Consider the following 14,462-nt stretch of genomic DNA (forward strand, 5'->3'; position numbering starts at 1 on the left):
CATTTTTTTCCAGTATTAGGCAAAAATAATCCTCGCTTGCTGTTAGGACATGTAGTATTAAATACATACTTTTCTCGTCAGGTTTTTCTGATATTGTAACTAATCAAAACAATTCAGGTTTATCAACCTGTAAGTTCCCCTATAATCTTTTCTAACCACCGTATCATTGTCCAAATTTATGGGACACCTCCACCAGATATGATAAAATGTGCCCATTTTTAAAAATGACATTTCCAACATTTGCTAGAATTATTTTTAGACGTTTTAACTAACCTAGCAACTGGCTCGTATTTATGACGGTTGCAACGTCTCGGGTCCTGTGATTTCCTTCAGACAAGCAAAGTTGACGGGGAAGCCGGATTCACTCACACAACGGCGTGAGTGCCCTTAGCAACTGCAGCGATTCGCTTAACAACATTGGGAAGAAACATCGTAAAAAAACCTCACTTGACAAATTTCTCGCTCAGCAACAGGAACATTGGGCTCAATTGTGGTCATAAGCCGAGGAAGTGGCAAAGACGTGGACTGTGAGTCCCTGGCAAGAAAGCCACCGTTCACCAGGATGGGTCGGTGGGCCTCGACCGGCAAGAACAGACAAGCCAAGCGTGAAGGGCATCTGAACACAGGCACGCCTCTGGGCACTGCCCACAGACCAATTTATTGGCAGTTCCAAAGACTGAACCCGACACGGGGTGGGAGGCCCATAAGGACAAGGGAAGACCCCCGCAGAGGGACGATTTACGGATCTCGTTCCAGTTTAGTGGATCCCTTTGCTCAGAGGCCTCACTTAAAAGTGCTGACCAGCGGGACCCCTCGGGCAGGGAGTTCCAGGTGAAGCTGCCGGAAGAGCATGGCGCACTGGTTTCTCTCTTGGGTCTTACCCAGGCTGTGGAAGAGCCTGGCTTGGAGATACAGGACGTCGCGCAGCTGCTCTTTGCAGTCCACTTTTGCAAAATAGGTTTTGGCTTCGTTCAAGTTCAGGATGGCCGCTTCCAGGGCTGCAGGAGAGGGAAGGAAGGAAGGAAAGAGGAGAGGAGAAAAGAGAGAGAAAAGACAGACAGAGAGACAGAGAAAGGAAGGAAGGAAGAAGAGAGGAGAGGAGAAAAGAAAGAGAAAAGAGACAGAGAGACAGAGAAAGGAAGGGAGGAAGGAAGAAGAGAGGAGAGGAGAAAAGAAAAAGAGACAGAGAGACAGAGACAGAAAGAAAGGAAGGAGGGAAGGAAGGAAGGAAGAAGAGAGAAGAGGAGAAAAGAAAGAGACAGAGAGACAGAGAAAGGAAGGAAGAAAGAAAGAAAGAAAGAAAGAAAGAAAGGAAGAGAGGAGAGAGAAAAAGACAGAGAGATAGAGAAAGAAAGGGAGAGAGAGGAGAGAGAGATAGAATAGAGAAAGAAAAAAAGAAGGAAGGAAGGAAGGAGAGGAGAGAAAGAAAAGAGACAGAGAAAGAAAGAAAGAAAGAAAGAAAGAAAGAAAGAAAGAAAGAAAGAAAGGAGAGAGACAGAGAAAGAAAGAAAAGTCGGAGGTTTTCAACTCAATCCGTCCCCTTTTCAAAATGGGTATTTCAAAACAGACCCACCCAGCCGCCAAATTGTGTTGTGGTTACCCTCCCCTCCACAGCCAGTCTGGTGTAGCGCGTAAAACCACCGAACTTAAGAAACTGGGGAGGTTGTGAGTCCCTCAGCACGAAAGGCAGCTGGGTGAACGGAGCCAGTCCCTCCCTCTTCGCCCTATGAAAGAGGCAACGGCAACCCTGCAGGAATTAGACTCGGCCAGCGAGAGGAGTCGACACTCACCCGAAGGCCCAAACGCACAAAAGGGGGTGGGGGTGAGTGGGAGTAGGGAAATTGAGGGAGGGGCTGCCAATGGCTACTCGTGGTTGCTCCTTCTGAAGCCCCCTGGCCAGTCTGCCCCGAGGTCTTCCATGGACGTCTACGGGGTGGATTACCTTCGGCCTTCTTGGTGGGGTCGTAAGAGGCCGCGGAAGCCACCTGGCACTTGGCCACCAAAAACATGGCGGCTCCTTTGTCCAGAACGGCTCCGTGGGCCAGGATGGGCTCTATGGCCATGTGGAGGATGCTGAGGGCTTGCTCGGGGATCCCCAGGATCAGCTGGAAAAGAAGCAAACACAACGGCAAGTGTCACTTTTGAAGAAGAAACTATTTATTTGTCAATGCACAACAGAGGTACAATGAGGGGCACAACTTCTACCTCTTGCTTAGCGTGACTCCCTGGGGGCAAACCTGTTTTAAAAGAATTTGAGCGTGCGGGAGGCGGGGAGGTGTCTGCCCCACACAACTGACGGGACAGGCTGCCTGGAGCCAAAGTGGGGTTTGTTTGTAGCTTAGGAACTGTGGTTTGTGGTTAAGTAACCCTAGACCAGGGGTTCAGCCACTTGCAGCTCGGGAGCCACTTGCGGCTCTTTCATCCGTCTGCTGTGGCTCCTTTTTGCCGGTCGGCTCCACAATTGATAGGACTTTCAATTAGGACAGGTAGAGGGTGCTGTGCTAGGAGAAGACTCTATGGTGGGGGAATCAGACTTCTGGTCGGCTCCAGAATTGAATGGGGGGCAAAGCTCTGAGCTTTGCAGAACGGGTCTGTTCCCTTTCCAGCAGAGAAGAGAAACCGGAAGAAGGGGTAAAACGGCACCTGGGCAAAAGCCAAATTGAGGATGGTTTCCGAAGCCAAGTACTGCAGGCGGAACTCCCTCGCCAGAGCCAGGGCCTGCAGCAGGATGGGCAAAGCGATGGTGTGGCACAGGGACTGCCAATACAGCTCCGCAACGGACAGCAGGACGCTGAACCCAAAAGGAAGAGAAATGAGGAATTACAGATGTCCTAGGTCAGTGATGGCGAACCTTTTTCTGCTCGTGTGCCGAAATCGCGTGCCCACACCCATAATGCAATGTGCCCTGCCCCCCTGCGCATGCACGCAACATCCCCCCCCCCCCCGCATCCCATTTTGCAGGCCTCCCTGAAACCTCCTGGGACCAAAAACGGGGTGCAGGGGGGGCACCGCACACCTGTACTCTCAGGGGCCGAAGGGAGCACAGGTGGAGCCCAGAAAAATCCACCCAAAACCATGGGCCAGTTTTGGCAAGGAACGGGGGCCTCTTACCTGATGACCATCTCGGTGTTTTTTGTTTTATGGCAGTGGATCAAGAGCTTCTCCAGGAGTTTGTGGGCTTTGGACATCTGACTCTGGGCTTTGAGCAAAGTTGCTTTCCTGAAAGACCAGTTGATGTGCCTCTGTTTGTATTGTTTTACTCCTTTGTTATGGCTACGTTTACATTTTTTCTCACCATTTTATTTATTTAAATTTGTCAACAAGTGCAAGAAAACAAGAAGGAAACACACCTGGAAAAATGGCACAAATAAATGGATCCGAATAAGCAAAACATAGCCATGCACCCATAAAAATAGTACGTATCAAATGGGGGACAATAGGACAGGGACAGTAGGCACGCTGGTGCGCTTATGCACGCCCCCTTAAGAAACGCATAAGGTCCACAATGGACAGCTTAAGGCAGGGGTCAGCCATTTGCAGCTCTGGAGCCGCATGTGGCCCTTTCATCCGTCTGCTGTGGCTCCCTTTTGCCGGTCGGCTCCACAATTGATAGGCTTTCAATTAGGACAGGTAGAGGGTGCTGTGCTAGGAGAAGACTCTATGGTGACTCTATGGTCAGTTCCAGAACTGAATGGGGGGCTTCCGATTAGGACCTTTGTGGCTCTTTGCTGACCCCTGGATTAAGGTAAAAGGTATGGGGGTTAGAGGAACTAACAACAGGATCGGGTAGGCTGTTCCACGCATTTACTACTCTGCTGCTGAACTCGTTTTAGTACAGTCTTTGTTGTCATTGTACAAAGTAAATACAGTGACATTTTTTCTGCAATCGAGATTTAGAACGGATTACATTTGTTGTTTGCATCTCTTGACAGCACTTGTGTTACTGCAGTTGAAGTCAAAGGAGTTATTAAGCAGCATTAGTAGTCATTCATGCTTGCAACATTATTGTTGCAAGCTGCCCAGAGGAGCCCCACAGTGAAACAGTAGGCAAACAAAGTGAACAAAAAAATAAACAATATTTTGTTCGTAGCAGGACGAAGCACCCAGGAGAAAAACCAATGCATGGGCGAGCGAGAAACGGAATAAGTCTTTCCACACGGTTCCTGACTCAAGATTTCTTTAACAACCATTCAGAGTTACGACAGCCTGGAAAAAACGTACTTCCCCAGCCGTCATCAAAAGCTGCCTCAAGCTCCCTGCGATCACGTGACTGCAGGGCTGGTTGGGAAACGGCTCACGGGTACGACTCAAAAGCAGAATTCAACAGACAGAATTCACGGGTATTTATTTTTGCCGTGGGCGGCTCTCTCACCTGTAAACCCCCTCGCAGCTGTTCAGAGCAGTGATTCCAGCCACCAGCGAGTCGGCCACGTGGTAGCGGCCGTCGTTCATGGCGCGATCGAACTGGATTTTCTGATCAAACAGCATCCACAGCTGCGCAAGAGGATTGGACAAGATTGAGAAAGAAGTGGATTTTGACATCTGTGTGAAGTCTGCAACGCCCCACCCATATTGTTGTCTGCATCCAGTTTGCCTCCATTTATGTGTCATCCCAGAGGTGTTGGGACTTCCGTCATCCTTTGTTTTGGCATAACGGACCATGTTTCCCCAGGATTATGGGTTTTGCAATCCCAACACATCCCCGAGAGGAGCAGGTTAGGTTAGTCTGGTTAATGCATTAATATAGCTTGGGTTTAGACTTAAAATCTTTTCCATATCCTTTGTAGCTCACGTTAACATTATTTTTGTCTGACAAAATCCAGGGCTTTATTTAGAAGTATTTCCGGAAACAAACAGCCAGCGCGACGTTAATAATTCAACCCACAGGATTGCCTAAGCCAACGCATAAATAAATCAAAATCAGAAAGCATTCTCCCTTCTCACGGTTTAGTGCTGAAGCTCACCTGGGCATGCTGACTGTTGGTGGGAAATCTCTCTTTAAGATGCTTCAGGATGTCGGAGGCCGCGGTGAAATAACCCTGGTGTATAAAAAGTGAGATTGGGAAGAAGAGTAGAAATTCATGTCCAAGCTAAGAGACTGTCATGCCTCACTTCCAAAAATAAAAAGTATACAAGGCTTTTTATTTATTCATTCATTCAGTTTACATGGTCACCCATCTCGCTTTTACGTGACTTTAGGTAAAAAGGTAAAGGTTCTCCTCGCACATCTGTGCTGGTCGTTCCTGACTCTAGGGGGCGGTGCTCATCTCCGTTTCAAAGCTGAAGAGCCAGAGCTGTCCAAAGACGTCTCCATGGTCATGTGGCCAGCATGACTCAACGCCAAAGGCGCACGGAAGGCTGTTCCCTTCCCACCAAAGGTGGTTCTTATTTATCTACTTGCATTTTTTATGTGCTTTTGAACTGCTAGGTTGGCAGAAGCTGGGAGAAGTCACGGGAGCTCACTCCGTTACGTGGCACTAGGGATTCGAACCGCCGAACTGCCAGCCTTTCTGATCGACAAGCTCAGAGTCTTAGCCACTGAGCCGCCGTGTCCCTAGTTAGCTTACCATAAAATACTTCCTGAAAAATGATTTAATATACGATCAGCTACATTTAATAAAGCTGTGTTATTTTAAATACTTTGAAAAGCCTCGTTCTTGGGCAAGAGATCGCTTTGTTTTAGGGCACCAGGGATCGCTTAGGCGAGATGCTGAGCTGTCACATAAAGAGATTCTCCCAAGGACAAGTTGTACGAACACCTGCAGGCAGATGTGTGGCCTGGGGAATTCTGGGAATTGAAGTCCGCACATCTGAAGGCAGCCAAGGTTGAAAAACACTGCTCTCCTAGGGCCTGTCAGTTGAGCAGGAAAGCAGGGATGTATCCGGATGAGAGGGATGGGGTGGGGCTCAGGGCGATTTCCCCCCCCCAAAAAAATCCTCTTCTTCAGCCTCAAGGAGGGCGCGTGCCAGGACTATCGCAAGGATCAGACGAGACGGCCGCGGGGAATCTCGCCACACAGCAACGTGCCACCCACCTGCTCCGCGTGCAGCTCAGCCAAGTGGCACAGCACCACGGCGAAGGACTCGGTGTTGTTTTGCTGAACGCCCACGTTGACGGCCTCCAGGCTGTTCATGCTCAAGAGCATCTGGGCTTGCTGAAGCGCCATTGTGCTAGGGAGAGAGAGAGAGAGAGAGAGAGAGAGACAAACCTAGATGGGCAGAGAATAACAGCCTTGGCACTTGGCCTGTTTCTTTTATTCTATTCTGAACAGAGAGGCTGTTGGTACCTTTAAAGAAACAAAACACTACGCCATTCAAGAGCTTAATTCCGCGGTGGCCATTATGGAAATCAGTACAGAAAAATACGGTAATAATACTGAACGCGGCTTCCTGACAGTTTCAGAATGGAAGGTTTTCTGAGCTTCCAAAGAATCGCTAATGCCGACTCAGACCTTCAGCCCTGACCGACGCTGGACGTACCTGCGTCCGTACAGCCTCCAAATGGCCGTCTTCTGGGCGATGCTAATATCAATCAGTTCGGACAAGCTGTGCTTCCAGTGTAAGAGGTCGGAGTCTTTCAAAGCATCCATTAGCTTGTTGGCCGTCTTTCCTGCCAAAGCTCTTTGCTGGACCAAGGATTGGATCCCCAGAGAGGCTAAATACTAGGGAAGGGAGGGAGAAAAGGAAGCTGTTACTAACCCAAGCGGAAGAGAGAAGGGCCAAGTACTCTGTTTCCCCCCAAAAATAAGACCTCCTGGATAAGAAGCCCCAATCGGGCTTTTGAGCGCATCAAAATATTGCAACCAGGCAGCAGCCATGAGGTGACCATGCTCACTGCCTCCTGCACCTCAAAAATAGTAAGGCCTCCCCGAAAATAAGGCCAAGCGTTTATTTCAGGGGTCAAAAGAAAAGAAGACCCTGTCTCATTTTCGGGGAAACACGGCAGTTAGAGAGAGAGACAGACAGAGAGACAGACAGACGGATATAGAAATAAATATAGATGATGGATAGATTGATAGAGATAAGAGATGAAAGATAGATAGATAGATGGATGGATGGATGGATGGATGGATGGATGGATGGATGGATGGATGGATAGATAGATAGGCAGGCAGGCAGGCAGGCAGGCAGGCAGGCAGGCAGGCAGGCAGACACGGTTTTCCCCGAAAATAAGACCTCCCCAGATAATAAGCCCAATCGGGGCTTTTGAGCGCATGCGCTAAAATAATCCCTCCCCCAAAATATTGCAACACAGCATCAGCTCTGAGGTGACCCCGCTCACCGCCTCCTGCACCTCAAAAACAATAAGACCTCCCCGAAAATAAAGCCAAGCGCTTATTTCGGGGTTCAAAAGAAAATAAGACCCTGTCTTCTTTTCGGGGAAACACGGTAGGGAAAAGTGACTTTAAAAAGGAAAGAAATTGATCAAGCGGAAAAAGAAATGGACCAAGGGACTGACACGTACTGGTAGTCCAAAATAAACCGCTTTCTTCACGGAGTGCTCGAGAAGGATGCAGCTATCGGATCGTTTCTGTTCCAGGATGTGCAGCCAGCTCTGGTGAAAAAACAGAGTGACAGGAGACAAGTAGGGTTTGTTACAGAGAACCGAGAAGTCCCTTTGCTCAGAGGTCTGGTCTCTGTGAACGCCCCAGTATTAGAAATCTCAGAGTCAGCAGAAGCATCCGTACATGCTGCCCGACTTTCTTTCACTAAAGAAAGGAAATGATTCCGTGAAAGGAAGCTCAAGCGGCCAATTTCACACACACACACAAACACTTTTCAAAGCTGGATCAAAACTGGTCAGGACTCGCGTGTTTGGCCTTTGTGATCCTCCAATTCACGGCAGCGGCCATCGAGACTCAAAGCGCTGTATTGGAACGGGGAGTAAGGAGGATCTTAGATCTTCTGCTAGGAAGCCTTACCAAGCAATGCTGCAGGCAGACGTGATCGTTAGATTCCTGGGCAATCCGGATGGCTTCCTGCAGGGCCAGCTCAGCCTGGTGGCTGCAACCAGAGAGGAAAGACGGCTGCTGTTAAGGCTCTAATAATATGTACACCCTTAAGAATATACAGAATATGTTAGAATCTGTTATAAGATGCAATGTTACAGGAGGTTTGTTGAGATTGCCAATGAATGCTAGTGGGTGATTTGTGTTTTTGAATGCAAATGATATCAGATAATCAGGTGGTGTATTGACAGTAAAATACATGAAGATTTTTGATGTAAAATGTACTATTCAATGGGAAGGAAATATATGTAACAATTATGACAGAAACGCACGGAAACTGTTTGTAACCAGTTCACACGCTTTCGACAGGATGTAATGAAGGATGATTTCTTTTTTTGTGTGTTTTTGTTTATTTAAAACAATAAAAAAATTATTTTAAAAAAGAGAATATACAGATAGTCCTTCACTTACAACGGCTCGTTTAATGACTATTCGAAATTACATGACTGGAAAAAGTGACTTAGAACCATTTTTTGCACTTACGACCGTTACAGCATCCCTACGGTCACATGATCAAAATTGAAGTGCTTGGTAACCGAGTCATATTTATGACGGTTGCAGGATCTCAGGCTCTGTGATCCCCTCCTGCAATGAGTTATTATAAATAGGATATAGATGTCAGGCCTGCAGCCATCTTTTCTTTGGGATTGTTGGCCTGCCACACTTTCTATTATTCTACAATGCCTTTTCTATGGTGGGAAAATGGGAGGTGGGATTGTATGGAGTTAGATGCTATGTAGCCATAACGACATTCTTTCTAGAAAACCAAGGTCATCCTTTGTCTCTGCACCTGGCCGGAACTGGATAGGTGAAACTGCCAGCAAGGCAGTGGAAGATCGGACCATGGGATGGACCTGTGGGTGTGGGGGCGAGATCTTGAACTTTCAACTGGGTGGGGAAAACCAGGAAGCTTTCAGATTCAGCTTTTCCCAGATGTGCCAACGTGGCTCTCCTCATAAATTGGAACTTTAAGCAATATTTTGCCTTGGACTTTGACTTATTTTTGGATGCTATTTGGAACCCTGACAATAGAACCAGCTACTAAGGAGTTGATACCGGCTGGCAAGTCAACCTAGTTTTCTTAGGGGACATGTAGAAATTCAATTTTCTTTGGAGGACAAAATAAAGAACATTTTACCATTTATATTGGGGGGATTTTTTGGCTAGGGGTTATCAGATATATTCGACCCAAATCCCAACCCACGGCTGAGAAGATATAAAAACCAAAGAGGCAGGAAAGGTTACGGTTCCTTGCTTGCTTCTGAAAGTAGATTGAAAACAACTCACTAGTGACCAAAGCGGCAATGCAGGGCAGCCAAATTAAGAGCGGCGTATCTGAGGCTTCGCCCATAACCTTCGTCCCCGTTACTTTTGCTTTCTGCCCCGGTGAGAATCAAGCGGTCGAAGTAGTGAAGGAGGCTGTGTGTTGAGCTGAAGACGTCTTGGACTCGAAGGCTGTTTAAGTAGCTCAGGTAATGCTAGATAGAAACAAACCAGGTTTGTATAAACTGCCAGAGCCATATATGAGAATGCTGGCTTTGCACTAAATAATCGTGTTCTTAATTACGTGGTGGCTCAGTGGCTAAGATGCTGAGCTTGTCGATCAGAAAGGGCGGCAGTTTGTCGGTTCGAGTCCCTAGCGCCGCATAATGGAGTGAGCTCCCATTACTTGTCCCAGCTTCTGCTAACATAGCAGTTTGAAAGCACATAAAAAATGCAAGGAGAAAAATAGGAACCACCTTTGGTGGGACGGAACAGCGTTCCATGCGCCTTCGGCATTGAGTCATGCTGGTCACATGACCACAGAGACGTCTTTGGATAGCGCTGGCTTTTTGGCTTTGAAGTGGAGAGGAGCACTGCCCCCTAGAGTCAGGAACGACTAGCACATATGTGCGAGGGGAACCTTTACCTTCATCACCAGTAGATGGGATAATAGGGTGGGTTCTCATATGACATTCAATCCCAGACTTTGTTGCTGACTGCAACAAAAAATGGCCGTAAAATTTGACATGACGCACTTAACGACAGATCTTCTGGGCCCAGTTATGGTTCCAAATTGAGGACTACATGGATCAGAACACCAACTGTATCAATTGGCAGCTCTTGAGTCTGCCTTGCCTGCCTGACATTCATGCTGCTTAGCCCAGCGCAATGGGATACACCCGATAAGGCAGGATTTAAGAAAACAAATGAATCTCACTTACCGCTTCAGCAAAATCCGGGTTAAATTTTAACAAGTTGTTCAACTCCTTTTGTAAGGATGCCGGAGAAAGAGCTTTGGTCTCATCGTTTTTCAACAAAGATGCCTAGAATTAATTTTAAAAAAAATCTTTTGTTTCTGTTAAAGAGATGTAAATTTTCTGGGACAATCTAAATTAAACCTTCCCGTAATCAACACCGCTAAAAAAACTTTCCATATATCTGCGTTCTGCAACTTTTAACAACTTGGGAGTTGTGTGGACATCATGCTGGCTTAGGGGGGAATTTTGGGAGTTGAAGACCGCACTTCTTCAAGCTGCCACAGTTGAGACAGCCTCCATCTCTCTCTCTCTTTCTTTCTCTCTCTCTCTCCCCCCCCCTCTCACAGTGTGACTGTCCTGGCATTTCATCCACCATAGAAACCAAAGTTAAAGACAAATAACATATATACTACTTAAACATTGCTAGTATTATACAATTATTTTTTATTAATGCATTCATTCTAATACATACTGTATATAAAATCTCATTTCAGGTCTACTTAGCCTAATTTCAGATTCTATTCTTCAAGTTGTAGAATCTCTTCCACATCCACTGTTTTTCTTCCCATATATTAAGTATGCTGTGATGGGAAGTTGAATGGACCAAAGGGCTCATTTTGTCTTGAGCTTACCAATTAACATACCTGTTGGGAGAGGAAGTATTCTGCTTGCTTCTGTGAGAGGGGCCCATTGCAGGATATCTCTTCCTCCCTTCAAAGAGAGAAACCATCGTGACATTCCTCCAGAGAATTAGAAGACCCAAAAGTACAGTAGCAAAGACAGCAGTTCGTTTCAAAAAGAGCAAAAAACCCAAAACCCTCAGATGTCACACTAGAGCAGCGCTTTCCAACTGGTGGTCCGCGGAAAAATTATTTGCATTTTTTATATTGCACTAAATCAGGGGTCCTCAAACTGCGGCCCCTGGGATGGAGACGTGCAATGAACACTTGCGTTGCTGCAGAGAATCTCCCCCTTCGGGGTCTTTTTGTGCGGGTCGGGGGGGGGGGCAGAAATTCTGACTTGGGGTCTGCTTCGGCCTCCTGGTGGGGGGCTTTGGGCGAAGGCTGGAGGGAAGAGCCGCTGATGGCGAAGAGCCGGAGGGCCTCATTCCAGTGGGACTGCATCATGGCCTGGAACTGGCTGACCATCTCAGCCCGCTGAGCCTCCAGGTGCCGGCACCTGGCCTTGCACTCCCGCAGGTCTTCCCTCTGCTTGGAAAGCCTATGCTCCTAGTCCTCAGTGGGGAGCTTCTGCTGAGCCTCCTCCTTGGTCAGATCCAATTTGAACTGAGCTGTTTTGCCAACTCTTTTTCCTGGGGGCTGCTTAGCTCCAACAACTGCTTCCTGTTGGGGACCTAAGGAGCCCAGGCAGGCAGGCGAGGAGTGGCTGGGAGGTGAGGGTGGTGAGGCGCCCCTTGATGTAAGTGACATCAAGTTGGCCATGCCCATCCAGTCACATGACTACCTAGCCATGCCCACCAGCCAGTCATTAGGCAGATCATATTAGTGGTCCGCGGGGTTTAAAAGTATGAATGTAGTGGTCCCTGAGGTCCGAAAGATTAGTGACCCCTGCATTAGAGGGTGAAAGTTTTCACAGTCATCATTAGCTAAGGTGCTCTGAGAACTTGAAACCTATTTTGGTAGGTATAGAAAAAGCTATAGCAACTGTACATATTACATAATTATGAGTACCCTTCTGCCAAAATGTAGACAACAATTTCAGAACTTTTCATCGAATTTATCCAAAAGTTTGAACTAGCCACATACAGGGAATCTTGAGATCACTCCTAGCTTTTATTCAGTAACCAAAACCAAGTTATACTTAATTATAATAGTGTGCATAGTTCCCCCCCCCTTATATAAATGAGTTCTAAACAACTGGCTGTTCCCCCAGTTTTGGTTAGAGGGGATTACACTCCTTGTGTGTATTTTGGCTTATTTGATGATTGTTGGCTTTCAACATTATGTACAATATTGTCTTATTGTTTAATAAGCTAGTCAGAGTCCTTACAGATTGAGGCTGAAAATGGATTTCCTAGAAACGAATAAATAATAACCTGAATGGTGCATCAAGTTCTTTTCTGTCCATTTCCTCATCCGGTTCTTCGCCGCGTGTCAGCTCCATTTCGCTCTCATCAACCCCGCCTTTCTTCTCTTCGTTTTGGAAGTACTGCTGGAGAGCCGTGTAAAGCTTGTAGACTTGGCTGAATGAGAGCTTATTATAGGCCAGGATCATGTGGCGTAGAAACAAGCCTGCAGAGGCAAGAAGGAGGCTGTTATTGTGGACTTGGCCCATCTCCTGCCTTAGCAGCTCGACAATGCAATACAATCAAACCTCCTCATCTTCCCCAGGTTTTGTAATACACATTTCCACCACAACAGGGAGCATTTCCCCAAAGGGAACAAATAGCAAAACATTTTTTTCCTCAAAAAGATTTTGGAAATCCATAAAAATTAAGTATGACAAACTAAGTTGGGTTTGGGTACTGAAGCAAACCAGCTTAGGCAGTTACATTTTAACCAAGGAGTGAAGATTCAAAATGTGAAATAACTAAGATTTTTTTTTACCTACAACACTTGTTTTGTGAACTTCTGGTTCCGTTCCACTGAACGAGTCTGAAAGATCGTCAAAGAATTGTTCCATGTCTTTCAATTCACCCTCTGCCATCAGTTTAATCCTGTTAAGTGAGGCCAACAGATGATGCTACAATGTTCTGTACACAAAGCACATGAACTAAATATAGTTCCTCTAAAAGATGAATGTAAATAAATAATTATTTTGAAATCAGAATTGAAATTGTAGCACCAACTCTCCCACACCCCCAAAAAGGATTAATAAGCTTCTTCATCCAAAGAAGCATTTTCAAACTTGTAAAACAAACTTCCTTTTCAGAGACAGTACCTAAAATCTGGAGAAATGTATTAAAGTTACATCCTTCAAAGCACATTTAACTCCACTAATAAGTCTTGGTAAGCAAACAAGAGCGGGCACCATTGAAACAAACTGGAATATGCAAAAGGGGGGGGGGGACCCCACACTTACCTTGTTTGAACAGAATTTGCTATATCGGGGCAGCATTCATCAATAGCTTGATTCAAACGAGACAGTGTCATATCAGGACCCTAAACAAAGAAGTAACGCTAACCGTTAGAATGGCCGTGATCACACAATCCATTAACTCAGAGTTCACAAAATACGATTTCCTGAATTAATCCCATTGATGGATGCATACAGCATATGGAACCCTAAAAATAAACTTTGGATGAATGTGCCCAATTCATTCAAACAACCACAACTTAGTTCAATATCTGTGCAAACATAACCAGATTTCTACATGTGCAGAGACAAGCTACACCATTCTAGCCATTTGTCTTAACCAGAAAGACTACACTCATTTTGGCCCTGTCACCATTCTATATTTTGCATTTATAGGAAATATAAACATAGTCTATTTATATACTGTTTGCTGGTTGTTAAGACAGTTTTCTTTTTCTCCTTCTTTTGGATTTTTTATTCTTCTCATCAGCTGCCCAGAGTACACTATCTTCCAAATTACAAATTCATAAATAAATTAAATTTACAACTTATTTATTGAAGTAAATGGAAATAAATGAAACCCTGCCTGGCCACAAGACCCCGCCTAAATATGCAGGCCTCACCCTTTCTCCCCTCCAGCTCCCCCCAGCCACCCAACCTGCAAGAGGGGCAACAGAAGCCGGTTGAGACGCCGCCTTTCCAGCAGGCTGAGTTGCGGCCCGGTGCGGCCCAGCTCACGGATCAGCACCAGCAGGGCCATCTTGTAGGGGGTGACCCAGTCCTTGATGCCGAAGACGTTGGCGTGCACCACGCCGTTGGTCATCATGGGGTTGAAGTAGAGGCTCTCGTGGACGCTGGCCATGGTTCTGTCCGCGACGCCGCGATGGGGGACCGCATACGGAGGGCGCACCCGCAGCCGTCACCCGGGGCAACCGCCGCTGAGTCGCGGAGCAGCCAATCGCCGACGCCGAAAGGAGCGCGCCTGAGCCGGGCCTGAGCCAATGACAGCGAAGCTTGAGGGGGGTGTCACGGTTCAGGGTAGGGGCGGAAACAAAAGTCAGGGTGCCGAGAGTTCCGCTGCTTAAAAGAAATGGGGAAAATTGCAGAAAAATAAGAATTGGAAGGGATCTTGGAGGCCTTCTAATCCAGACCCCTGCCACAAGCAGGAGACCCTATT

At 46.7% G+C, this 14,462-nt stretch overlaps 1 protein-coding gene across 1 annotated transcript; it reads right to left on the reverse strand.

Moving 5' to 3' along the window:
- Positions 1 to 559: 559 nt before the first annotated feature.
- On the reverse strand, positions 560 to 14,261 carry ANAPC5 (anaphase promoting complex subunit 5). Its single transcript, XM_081966233.1, has 17 exons — positions 13,944 to 14,261; positions 13,292 to 13,371; positions 12,817 to 12,926; positions 12,306 to 12,501; positions 10,894 to 10,960; positions 10,214 to 10,315; positions 9,297 to 9,487; positions 7,923 to 8,004; positions 7,466 to 7,555; positions 6,481 to 6,662; positions 6,036 to 6,171; positions 4,965 to 5,039; positions 4,373 to 4,494; positions 3,112 to 3,219; positions 2,644 to 2,791; positions 1,943 to 2,105; positions 560 to 998 (listed from the first exon to the last, which is right to left on the reverse strand). The coding sequence occupies exons 1-17, from the start codon at positions 14,145 to 14,147 to the stop codon at positions 784 to 786; spliced, it is 2,271 nt and encodes a 756-aa protein (XP_081822359.1). The 5' UTR covers positions 14,148 to 14,261; the 3' UTR covers positions 560 to 783.
- Between the last annotated feature and the right edge of the window lie 201 nt (positions 14,262 to 14,462).

The sequence above is a fragment of the Natrix helvetica genome (genome assembly GCF_964273705.1).
Source record: "Natrix helvetica genome assembly, chromosome: 14".
Classification (NCBI taxonomy): domain Eukaryota; kingdom Metazoa; phylum Chordata; class Lepidosauria; order Squamata; family Natricidae; genus Natrix; species Natrix helvetica.

Coding starts and splice junctions, on each gene's coding strand:
- ANAPC5 (XM_081966233.1), bottom strand. CDS start 14,147: ATGGCCAGCGTCCACGAGAGCCTCTACTTCAACCCCATGATGACCAAC. Junction 13,372..13,943: donor TTCTGTTGCCCCTCTTGCAG/GTTGGGTGGCTG, acceptor TTCTTTGTTTAG/GGTCCTGATATGACACTGTC. Junction 999..1,942: donor CCCCACCAAGAAGGCCGAAG/GTAATCCACCCC, acceptor CCTCTCCTGCAG/CCCTGGAAGCGGCCATCCTG.